At 46.2% G+C, this 12969-nt stretch overlaps 1 protein-coding gene across 3 annotated transcripts in view; it reads right to left on the reverse strand.

Moving 5' to 3' along the window:
* Window positions 1–12969, reverse strand: part of LOC131680870 (N-terminal kinase-like protein) — a 31526-nt gene that overhangs the window by 16332 nt on the left and 2225 nt on the right. For 2 of the 3 annotated variants that reach the window (XM_058961588.1, XM_058961603.1), the window contains exons 2-8: window positions 3583–4133; window positions 3446–3524; window positions 3163–3384; window positions 2948–3103; window positions 2534–2798; window positions 2308–2472; window positions 2007–2152 (exon numbers count right to left, since the gene is read on the reverse strand). In XM_058961588.1, coding sequence (XP_058817571.1) covers window positions 2007–2152; window positions 2308–2472; window positions 2534–2798; window positions 2948–3103; window positions 3163–3384; window positions 3446–3524; window positions 3583–4133 — 1584 coding nt within the window. The remainder of the gene's footprint in view (window positions 1–2006; window positions 2153–2307; window positions 2473–2533; window positions 2799–2947; window positions 3104–3162; window positions 3385–3445; window positions 3525–3582; window positions 4134–12969) is intronic. The other variant, XM_058961596.1, reaches the window with a different exon arrangement.

Below are 12969 nucleotides of genomic sequence, written 5' to 3' on the forward strand. Positions count from 1 at the left end.
AGTTTAAAAACTAATAACTTGAAAATAAATCATATTCAGCCAAAATAAAAAAATACGTGTCAATTATTTATAGCTAATGAATGCAAGAAAAAAAATTGGAAGGAATTAATATTTTGGTTGTAAATCTGACGTGGAATGACCCATATATTTTGATCCTATTGATCAAAATCCTCCTTCCTAACTGGGGTTCTGACTAGGGGCAGATCACTCTAGAAATGTATAATAAATTTGCATCAAAAAATTCATTTAATTTCCATTTTTGCATCAACTTTGCACTTCCTCGCAGAAAAGTTTGTTTAACAAACGTCCTACGTTGATTCACTTTGTTCGACGTTTTGTTGAATGTAGGTCTAGTTTGTGTAGGGTTTTGACGTCTTACACGCAACGCAAAATACATTATAAATTTCTATTTTGATGGAAAGAAATGCATTTAATTTAGGCGATTTTTAAAAATGCATCACAAGTGATCTGCCCCTAGGGTTCTGATCTGCTAGGCCAAGGCCAGTCTCAAAAATAGTTTCATTTAAATAGAATATGCCAAAAAATTATGTTGGCATGATGCATTAGAACTGGTAATAGTTACAGGACGCCAGATCAAGAAAATTGAAGTTGAACCATCTACAATTCGTTTGCTAAATCAGAAGATTTTGTGCAAATTTCGACATTCTCTTCGATCGAACATTTTATGGATATTTTTCTACTCATTTCGATTTAGCGTCTTCTACACCTTTTAAACGTGCAGCTTAAAACACCTTGCGTTTTCCAGCACCGTCAAGGATTGTCATATTCGGTTAGCGCATAAATACTGAGAACTCTAGAATATCCATTGTTGCAACGAGAGTAAATTGTAACTTGTAAATAAATGATAAATATCATATTAAACATCAATAATTCGTTGTAAGAACATGGATTGTCTTAGATTTGGCATTGTTTTCATTAAGAACTTTTCAAAATTTCATTTAGCTTCTAGTGACAATATCAAGTCATTAGAACTAAAAGCTTTATGCAGGGGGCGGGTAAAGCGTAGTTGGTAAATCGATTGCCTTGTACGCAGCTCATCAGGGTTCGTTTATCAATCCCGCACATATAGGGTTAGAAATTTTTCTAAAGAAATTTTCTAACACGAAAAAAGGCGAATAACCATAAGGTTAAAACCTCTATAATCGAAATAAAAAAAGCTTTATGCAATAATTTTTTAAGCCCCTCCCGAAATAAACTCCTGGCTACGGGCCTGGTCTATTGTAACCCACCGTTTCAAGTCGGTGTCACTCTTCCTTACTCAGGGAGCAGAACAGCACGACTATCAAGTCAATTTTGTCATTTAATTCCGGATCCGTGAACTGTCCGTTGACGTTCGCCGTAATCAAGAGGTTACTGGCATCGATTCTGATTCTAGTCAGGTTTGGGTACTTTATGCGGAAGCGGTACAGACTCTCTTCGACAGGGTTGCTTCCGGATTTATATGGTTTTTATAGAGGTTTAACAAAACCCAATGACCAACACTACCATATCCTAGTCAGATTCCCGAATTCACAGAAGATCCGGAGATATGGACGATCATTATATGCGGGTATCATTTGCGGATCTATAAACAGATGACGGGCGGGTGCGTTGCTTTCACGACTCTTTTATAGAACTCGCGAACATTCGGTCCTTAGTAGCATGAGTACCAGAATTTGGTAAAGCATTTTTGTAGATGGTGTTCAGCAATGTGAATTCTAGGAGATAGATCATAATCCTCAAGAGTAGCTACACCAAGCAACGCCCGTTGGTTGCGCTTTCTCAAGCTGCTGCGCATCTCCTCTGCAGCACGATTGTCTCGTAGCTGCTCGATGTTAAACCTCGGCGTCTCTGTTCGACGAGACTGCCGACAGTTGCATACCGTTAACAGATAGCGGTTATATATTCGCACTTCATAATAATTTCAATCTGATGCCCTAACGGTCCCTCCCCATCCCAAGTAATCAAAGCAAGAATCTATAAAAAAAAACAACATATTTACTTACATCCATTTCACCCCAGTTTTCCTGATCCCAGGTCTCTGGGCCATAGTCGCTAGCTGAAACCGATGTGTCTGCACTCTCATGCTCTAGTGAAGTCATCGACGTTACACTGCTAGTAGTAGTGGATATACTACTGCTCGAAGGTTGTTCTGTAATATCGAAGAAAACATGAAAATTCAATTCACCCTGTCTATTTCATCGGTTATGGTAACAGCCTAGCTAATAACCCAGGTTTAAAACATATTCTGTTAGTTTTTTCATATATATAAAGAGAAAAGTGACGTTCTAGCATACGCCTACATACCCAGCGAAGCAGGTTTACTCAAATTTTTACCAGTTAGGGGTGGTCGCGGGCGTGCCGTGTCGCTTTGACTTCGATAGAATTTGGCAGTCACTGCGGTAACGGCCCATCCGGCCCACGTAGCCGCTGCGTTGCCCAGCGAAGGCGTTGCCGTGTGAACATCGGCCTCTAAATGAGAAGATCATTCATTCACATGTTTTTCCAGTCGAAGTATTGTTTTATCACAAACCCATGCTCTCCCGTAAACTGGGATCCTCACTGACTTTCTCCAGCTTGCCTAGGAATCCACGTATCGTCTTAAAGGCCGGATCTCGAACCGTCTTCTCCGGATCCGCTGTCAGTGGACAGAGGGCTGGCAGGATGCGATTGGCTACCTCGCTCAATAGGAAATACTGCTGCGTGGCTGCCAGTGCAAGTATACCGGCTACCCTTGCCGGCGGGAATGGATCTCGCATTGCCCGGATGAATGCTGATACGAGGACACGTTGTCGTACCTAGCACAAAGATGTTAGATGTAAGATGAAAGATGTGAGAGCTACATCGATAAAATTTCAATTTTTGTATAAACACGTTTAAGACAAAAATATGTTCAAAGTTGTTCGTTCAATAATTTTTCAGTAATCCAAACTAAAACAGTTGTTACCTGTGGGTGTAAGTGTGGCGCAATTTTTCCTAAACACACCGTGGTGTTGGTGCGAATTCCTCCTTGATCATCGCGTGACTGCAGTCGTGCGAAATGTCGCAGCACTTCAACGTTCAAATTGTTGTAGTTTAGTTTAGGTGCAAGGTGTATAATTGACTGAAAAATAATTAGATTTTAGCAACATACTTCTAATTCGTACTGTTCCAAGGTATTACTTTCACGGTCTGTTCCCTGATCGTTGGGTTGGTGTCCAGAAAACCGTGAGCAATTTGAGGAAAGATCTGATCGTTTACCACCCCCGTCTGAAGGTGGTTTATGAACAACTCTAGCTGTTGCAGTAAACGCGACCGCGTAACACGATCGGTTGAAGCAAAAAGCTTCACAACGCATGGCACTATTCGTTTCTGGTATTCGACCTCGTCTAGTAGTCGTCCGAGCTAAATCAACGGAAAACAGTTGTTTTAGTTTAACGATCCCACAAATAAGAGATTGAAATACCTTGAACATAGGTGCAAGCACTGCGGAACCCGCGTCACCGTACTCATAGGCCGTTATGAGTTGTGGAAGAATTTTGTTCCTATAAGATATGGAAACGTTAATACAACTTCGTATAATACACTCTTTGAAGTACCTACTTGCACACATTATCAGGAAAGTTGTCTAATTGTGTCGTTAGCCCACTGAAAAATCGATTTTTCTCGGCTTTGTCCTTAATCTGAATCTCCTCCAGGAAGAGCAACGTATCTACCAGATCATTTTTGAAGAAACCGCCCGGCTTGCGGCACTTGGTTATCACATCTGCCGGATTCGGTCGATTTCCAGGGGAAGCACCAACCAGCTCACAGTACAATGGAGTCAACGATTTGGGAATACTGGCCAACTCTTTGAGATTAGCGCGAGTCCTCATCGGCCCGTTAAACGACTCCCACACCAAACATCCGAGACCCCACATATCGCTGGAGCATTTGGTGACACATCTCAGTTTTCCCGGATCGTTCTTCTCCGGGGGATCGTAGATCTCCAACGCAGGTGGTATTTTGATGGGTGGCGCCAGGGAAAGGTCAGTCGATGAAACGTATTCTAGTCCACCCAGTTTCCATTCCCCGCTGGCATTGACAAGCACTGACCAGGCGGAGACGTTATTATGGCGCAGGTTACCGTCATTGTTGAGGAACGAAAGGGCACGCTGGAAAAAAATACGAGCGTTAATAAATTTAATCGTAATATAATTAATTTTCATGAGGAATGATATCGACAGTAACATCCTTCGTAGAACAAAGGTATGTAATGTTCAGAACACGAAATTCATCAATATTCGAGTAACTACTCTTTAACTTTAGAGAACATGGGAATATGGAAAGCAAAAGATTTTGTACTCCGATCCTATTACGAAATTTTAACCTGTAGACTTCACAGTAGATTTATATCGTATAGGATAATTACAGAAGTAGGACTTCTCCCGTGGAACTATAAATAGCCGCCGATGCCAGCGATCGTCATCCTTTACGCTCCCCGCTTCGTCGCGATCTACTTGATCGAGTCCCCGGCAGTGACCTTAGCCTACTCAACGGGCCAACCAGTAGGTGCCAAGAAGTCTATCCGATTCACCGACATCCCGACGGACCACCGCTAGCTGTTTTACGCGACGTAATCAATCTAGTCCCTGGTGGTGGATCTGGTCTACTGGCAGGCAACCCGGTAGGGTGTCGAGGTCGGTCCGGCGATTCCAGATGGAGCGTGGCGTCCGCTACACCGGCGCCTTGATCACCCACAACCGGTTTAATGACGCGAACTAATACGATTTAACGCTACTCCACGGTCACCAGTAGAGCTTGCGCGACCACCCCTGGCCGCTACTCCGTTATTGATCTGGACTAGCTGAAGTTGAACACGGAATCAGTAGATAATTATGCTTGGGAGGAGCAAGATATCTTTCAATGTGCAGTTCCAATCCTATAGTATTTATTGATCAATATCGGCGCCCGCCAAGCCCAAACGTAGATCGCGGAAGGAATATTAGTCCGATACTTGCTTTTGCTAGAGGCCGTATACACTATTGCGTACTCCGCAAGTATCACGGGAGGAGTATATTTGTTAGTAACTTTAGAAGTTGAATTCTACTTCTTCATGAACAACGCCAGACATGTGACTCCACTATTTGGACTAGATATCAATCCATCAACTCATGGACCGTGGACCAACGGCTTTACTTTCCTTCCGAAGGAGGACGTGACCACAGATTTTTTCACCTCAGAAAAATCTCAACGACTTTGGCTGGGATTGAATTAGACTACTCCACAGTGACCGGTAGAGTGCATTTGTTCGAACTGGCAGCTCTGGTCACTAGGTTATTGACGACCTTCTCATGTCCTCTGCTACTCTACTAGTATATGCGCGACTACTCTACCGACGGTATACTACGTTTTTTCTTCTATTCACATCTCTTGTACGACATTCTCTGCGCTTAGAGCCGACAACTCGCTTGGTACTTCCTCGAATCTGAAGCAATCAAAGACCACGTACTCCGACATTTCCTCCACATCCTCGTACTCCGGGAAGTAGGGTCAAGGCGCACGACCGAACCGATGCAGACACTCAACCTGCAGCGTTAGAAAAAAATCTATCTCAATAAGCCCACAGAGACAGACTCGGAATTAGCCGGTGGGCCCATCTCAAGTTGCTCGTATTAACCGAATCCGGTTGCCGCATGGCAATACATTCGGTTCTCGCCAAACTCCTCAAAACTCGATATTCTCGGCCTGCTCGCGACTCATATGGCGGAACGTTCCGTTTAGCTTATCTCGATTTCGCTTGGTCTCCAGCGCAGCTCCCCAGGCTGGAACACCGTACCTCTATACCTCATTACACCAGTCAGAAGACGCATCATACGGCTTCCTGGATCACTAGTATTCTGCACTATTCTAGGTCACCTTCGCCACACAATCTACGTGGTTATTGAAGTATAACCGATAGTCGATCATTACTTCCAGCTGTTACAGTACATGTTTCGATACTTTTATTATATCTCCGATGGTGATCTGAGTGCGTTGAACCGTTCAGTAGTTGCTGACCAGCACCACCTCCGTTTTGTAGTAGTTGTTGTTGTTTATTAACGACATTTTACACCGACGTGGTGCATTCATGTCGGAAGAATTTTATTTTGGTATTTAAAAATGCGGTATAAATTACAATTCAAAATACAATAGAATCAAAAAATTCTACAACATTTTATACAAATTTGCTTCTTTAAGAAAGCTTAGCATGTTCTTTTCGTTCTCTCCTTCGTTGCCTAGAGCTACTCGCATACTCGTCGTATTAATGCTTCGTCGTACCTCCTGCGGTAGAGGATCATATGATGAACGTCAACGGTTACCCCGCAGCAGTCACAAATTGGTGGGGCTTCTTGCTTCAACAGAAAGTCGTGTATTGGCCAAGTATGCCCTATGCGTAGCCGGGTAAGCACTCGCTGCTCTCTCAAACTCTCGCGGTCAGTCCACATCACCGTGTCAAATTTTACTTCGCGAAGCTTTATTTCAGTGGACGCTGACCACCGCTGGTACCATTGGTTTCGGATAGTTGTTTTTGATTGATTAACGACGTCTGCTCCTTCGTTACCATGGATGCCAGCATGACCCGGAATCCAGCACAGCTTGATTGGACGGTTTCGAGGCATGTTCTCAAGCTCCTGGATCCAAGGGTGTTAGGAAGTGCCAGCTTCGATCGCTGATGACAGCTAGCCGAATCTGACATTATTAGCAGGTCTCTGGACGTGCGGTACGCAGTTAGCGCTGTTCTTATTGCGAAAGCCTCGGCGGAGAAGACACTACATTGCGGCGGAAGGCCAACCGATTGTTGATAGTGTTCTCCAAATACTCCCGCGCCTACTGTGTTATCGTCATTGGAGCCATCGGTATAGACGACAATTGAGCGTCTGAAACGGTCTGTCAGCATCCCCTAAACAACTTTGTAGTGGCCCAGCCCTAACTTGATTCTTTCATCCCGTTTTTTATTGTGATCTATTGAACGAATTCTACGTCTATCGCTACCACAACGCAGTACCGATACCCCCCCCCCCCACTTCTTCTGCGTGGACGCCTTCTCTCTATGACTGGCGAAATTGCTACCACCGTCGATGTTGTTCCTATCTGGAATCCAAACGTCGCTCTCCGTACATTTAGTTACCCTGTTCGGGGTGACCTTCTCCAAGAATTTCCCAATGGTATTCAACGTGTATTGTGCTGGATATCCCTGGTGTGGGTAACCATACCAGCTTCTAGAATTTCTATCGGTCTGGAAGTAGCTTTCTTCCAAGCGCTTCATCATCATCATCATCTTGAAGATGTTGGAAAACGCCAGGATTACCGTTTGCAATACCACGTTGGGCATTCACCCTGGACCGGGAGCTTTCTTCACTTTTAGACCCTTCGCCATTGCTAGTGGCTCGATATTGGTGATATCTAGAGCGATTTGTGCTTCTGTTTCTGCCTCGTCGTTGTGTCGGCGGCCACGTCGTTGGATCTTGTTTAGAGAAAAGACCTAAGTTTCAGCGTTAGATTCTTAGATTGTTAGATCTCTTGCCCAAGTGTGCGCCAGTAGACGTAGGTTACTGGCAGGCGTTGCCGTATCTATCCTCAGGTACGGCGGCCCGTCATGGTCAAGAGCACTGAGAGTAACCAGTTACCTACAGAAACTGGAGAGCACCTACCGCGTGATGTGCCTCAGAGTGATATCTGCCTACCGCACGGTATCACACGATGCATCCTGCGTGATAGCAAGCATGATGCCAGTCGGGCTGGTCATTCGGGAAGATGAGGAGTGCTTCGAGCTACGTGGAAATAGGGGAGGCCGCGAGCTCACCAGGGTGACCTCGGTCGCCAGATGGCAGCGTGAGTGGGACAACTCCTCGAAAGGTAGGTGGACCCACCGGCTGATACCTAGCATATCGAGCTGAGTGGGAAGACCCCATGGGGAAGTTCACTTCCACCTGACACAATTCCTGTCAGGCCATGGCTGTTTCCGACAGTACCTCCACAGGTTCGGGCACGCGGAGGTCCCAGTCTGCCCGGACTGCCCAGGTGTAGACGAAACTGCCGAACACATACTGTTCGTATGTCATCGGTTCGACGTCGAAAGAAGAGCAATGCTTGACGTCTGTGGCTGGGACACAACCCGTGATACCCTTATTCAGCGGATGTGTCAATCGGTGGAGAAGTGGAACGCAGTCTCGGCTGCTACCATCCAGATTGCCAGTTGGCTACAGGTAATCTGGCGAACCGAGCAACAGACGACGGGCACGGCTAACTAGTGATTGGTTAGCTGGAGCGAAAAAGGCCAAGCGCAAAAAAGGGAGTGAATGGTCTGTTCATGCCGAGGCAGGTTTGGCGCAGCGACTGGCAACCGCGTAAGGGGTAAACCCAGCCACCCCGAAGCAAGACAGAAGAGTGAGTGTATAGGCGTATAAGTGGACTGCCTCATGCCAAGACGGGAGGATCGTAGCGTAGTATGTTGGGACTTAGCTATCGATGCCTCATGGCGTAGCAGAGGAGTGAAAGGGTGAGCATCCAAGTCAGTCTCACACGGCATGTTAAGGGTGAGCACAAAAGTCAGCCTCACATGGTATGGTAGAGGCTAACACAAAAGTAAGCCTAGCAAGTAATGAAAAAGGTGAGCACAAAAGTCAGCCTCGCATGGTATGTCAGAAGTGGGGCCTAAGAAAAATGTCCCACATGGGATGCCAGGGGGAGTGACAGAGGTACAATAGAGTGGCACGATCGAGAGTGAACCAGGTGATAGGGTGAGCACCCAAGTCAGCCTCACATGGTATGGGTGGGGCTAGCACAAAAGTAAGCCTAGCAATGAATGAGTAAGGTGAGCACACGAGTCAGCCTCGCAAGGAACGAAAAAGGTGAGCACAAAAGTCAGCCTCATGTGGGAGTGTTTGAGAGTGAATCAAGGTGCGATAGAGAGAGCACCCAAGTAAGCCTCATACAGGACGTATGAACGCGTGAGTGAGAGTGAATGAGTACATTTAGTACAGCCATCCCCCCAGAAGTAATACCGAGAGGTAGTTACTGGGAGGAACGATGGCGGAGCCCAATGGAGTTTAGTCGGTATTAATGGCAGCGTCACCATTCGAGCCCGACACGCCCCCAGTGCACCCCGTGCGGTAGATTGGACCCTACCAATAGCACGTGTACTGGGCTAGGACGTAAAGGTCTGTTCAATTGTAAAAAAAAAAGATCTCTTGCCCAGTGGAATTTTCTCCTTCACCGGGATACGGTGTTGACCAAGATGTGCAGCGAATAGTTGAGCGCTAATCGGATGAGTCCGATAACACTCTCTTCAGGTACGCCGACATCTGTTCGGTTTTCTATTCGTCGCGTTGAACATGTAGTACAGCAAGCTTGGTCACAGGGCGCTTGTACACACCGCTCGCCGTCCGTTCGGCAGCTGACCCTATCTGACCATCAGGCAAACAGTTCCTCAGTAGCTTTAGATCTACGATGACTGATGTCTCCTAGAATCACGGGATTCGAGCGGCCGAACTACTTCATCCTACGTGTTATCTACGGCAAGTAGTCTGTCAGCCAGCGCACCCAGAATTGGTGGACTAGGGCTTGTGATGCGCACCAGCTTTGTTTCAACGCGAGGCTGCTGTCGTTGTTTACGGTGAGTGGCTTTGTTCCATTCGAGGAAACGAGTACGAAATGTTTCGGAGTACGAACGGGGTCGGAAGCATCATCAATCTGAATGTGGGTTAATGGGCGAGAGTATACCACATTCTCGATTTCGGTCAGGAGGCTCCTGAGTACTTCATCAGTTGATTTCTTCGTCGGGCAGATAGTGGCCAGATTCTTTTTAACAGTGCGGATCGGACGTTCCCAACTGCTGCCCATGTGCGGCGAAGCTGGAGGGTTGAACAACCATTTAGTTTCAGAACTGATGAATTCTGCCATGATCGTCTGTTCGTTGATCGCGGATTCGGCATCCCGTAATTCTCGATTCGCGGTCGCTGTACATCACACAGGGTGTGGCGTGACGGCCGATAAAACTACGCAGAACCATGATACACGAATCCATGTTAAGTGAGGGTACCAGCTCAATCGGTAGACAGATTAGGTCATTTCTCCACACTTCTTCTGGTGACGACTTCCATAGGTCCGAAGTGGACGGGAAAATGCCGCGAGTCATGCTGGCGGGATATCGACCATAATCGGAGGGTTTGGAAGAGAGCTGTCGTTCTTGCACCGTTGACATTTTCTTCTGACTTTAGCGTAGAAAACTCGAAATTGTGAAATGTTGTATTTCTGACGACCTTCATTTATGATGGTTTCGTGGTTCTAGTGGTGGAATTTGTAATGGTAGTATGCTATGATCAAAATGGTCAGATGATGGTCATGAGGCAAAAGAATAGGGTTCTTTGCGTCCTCTGTGGCGTACTCGCAGAACAGTGTTTTAGCCTTCATCCTAGGTACCCGCCCCCCACTGGTCGAACACGGATGTTAGTTGACACAGCTCGCTATTCTTCGGTATTAGCACGCATAGTTAATCCGGGAACTCCTACCCTACGCAATAAGGACACTTCTCCTTGGTACGCTTCCATTTGCGTATGGCAATGAAGGTAGCTCTCTACCTTCTCAAGCTGTTTTGTTGATGGCGATCGGTTTCCCTTAGAGTCGGTTACTGCAATTGGCAGGAAAGCGGTATACATGTGCGACAGCGTCGACGAGTCGCTTCCAACTTATTCACATCTATCACTGCTTCACTGTGAAGCTCTGTGGTTATTGCAACTCCGTTCTCAGACGCCAACGAAAGTCTGATACTTTAAATCATCTGCTATCAGGAGTCAGCCCGTTTGTTAGCGTCATCGGATACGTTCAGGTTGGTCGGAACCAGTTCAATGATTTCGAGGATCTTGCAAATTCGGAACGCCACAAACCAGTCCCAGTTTACCCAACACATCACGTCCCAGTCCAGAGGTTCGAGATTGGAATAGAAGGGGACTCGGCAATCGTTCATGCTAATCTGGAAGCTACATCTGGTTGTAGTTCAAGCCTCGAAAGCCTGGTGTCTTGGCCAAGCCTATAACACATGCCACGATACCGTTCTGGACAAAGCGTAGATATACGGTGGCGGTATAACCGTTCTCACTAGCATGGACAAATGTGTGCAGCTATATTTTTTTGCGCTGGAATTAGTCTGCATCCCATAGTATCGAGGGACCGCGACCTGTTTCACTCACGGTAGAACCTGAACCCACCGCTTCCACTTCTCCAACGAAGATTCTCTGTTCGGATCATCCATCTGAATGCCAGATCGCCAAACTTCTTGCAATAGTGGGTCGTGGGTCGAATATCGTCATGAGCATCCGAAGCATTTCCCTTTTTGTAGCTGTTGTCTTTTTAACAAGAACCAATCTACCGAACGAGTGCTTGAGATGTTTTGGAGACCAGAAGAAGATGTGTTCACATTTTCACCAACACTAGCACTTGAAGCGGATCCTCACACAAAACGACAAGCGCTACAGGTCGTGATGAGTCAGTTTGACCCTGCTGGATTACTGAGTTTCTTCCTTATCCACGGTAAGATCCTGATCCAAGAGTTGTGGAGAGCCAAAATCGATTGGGATCATCAGATCCCGATGAAGCTAAAGGAAAAATGGACTAGGTGGACCGATGTGTTTCAGTACCTAGACCAAATTCATATTCCACGCTGTTAGTTCCCCATAATAGGCTGAAGAATCCAGTGACACTACAACTACAGATTTTTGTTGATGCCAGTGAGGAGGCGTACGCGTGCGTAGCGTATTTACGGGCAATGTGGGAACAGCAGTTATCGGTGGCAAATGGAAAGTAACCCCTCTAAAAGCAGTATCCCTTCCAAGGTTGGAGCTAATAGCAGCGGTAATCGGAGTTCGTCTACAGAAAACAATTCTTAACCCTCCGGAAGTCGCGCTTGTGGCCCACTGAACGAGCAGCCGCTGGCGTCCTAAGACGATTTCGCTAGATTTTCAGAGCAGCGTGCACTCAGTGCACTAGCGCGACTGCCGGAAGATTAACGGACATTCGCTGAAAATCGACAAGGTCGTCATGTGGACTGATTCTAAGACTGCGCTTGCGTGGATCAACTCGGACCATCGAAGATATCGACAATTCGTCGTATGCTGCGTCGGAGAGATTCCATCTAAATCGGAAGTGGAGGATTGGCGATGGGTGTCATGTACGGAGAATCCTGCTGATTTAGCAATTAAGTGGGGGACAGGTCCTTCCATATCGCCCAACAGTCAATGGTTCAAAAATCAACAGTTTCTACGTTGGCCGGAGAGTCAATGGCCCAACAAGGTTACATCAACGGATGTGACAACAGACGAAGAATTACGGATATGTTTAATTACATAGCGAAGTGAACGGGAATTCGGTATTCGATTGGAAGCGGTTTTCCTACTGTAAACGTTTGCAACGTACAGTGGCATATGTTCTTCGGTATCGACATATTCTACGGCAGAAGGGGAAAAAGAAAACAGAACCGCACGGTCCGCTCACGCAGCAAGAGTTAGCATTTGCGGAGACAATTATCTTCGGAGGCGTCTAAAGAGAGGAGTATCTCGACGAAGCAGCTATTCTCAGTAGTGTTCGTGATATGCGGAAATTAAGACACCAGGAACTTAAACAGGAGCGTACAAGTAAGATCAGAAAACTGTCGCCGTTTATGGACGACTCCATTGTGATAGGTGCTGAGACGCGGATTTCTGAGGCTACGTTCACTTCCAATGATATCAGATTCCCAATCATTTTGCCAAAGGACTATGAAGTCACCTATTGAAAGTACGTGCTGTTCCTGCGCCAAAACACGATCGGCTTGATACCTTAATCGGGTATGGCACGGTAGTACAAAATCTCAGCGATTACCTGAAAGCTGGCGGCCAGGGAGCGCATCTCAATAATCCGATGTTATTGTTCGAATTAGTGGAAAAGCTACCCGCTAATATGAAACAAGATTGGCCGTTACATCAGCAACGCTGT

Source organism: Topomyia yanbarensis, chromosome 1, assembly GCF_030247195.1.
Source record: "Topomyia yanbarensis strain Yona2022 chromosome 1, ASM3024719v1, whole genome shotgun sequence".
In the NCBI taxonomy this organism is placed as follows: Eukaryota; Metazoa; Arthropoda; class Insecta; order Diptera; family Culicidae; genus Topomyia; species Topomyia yanbarensis.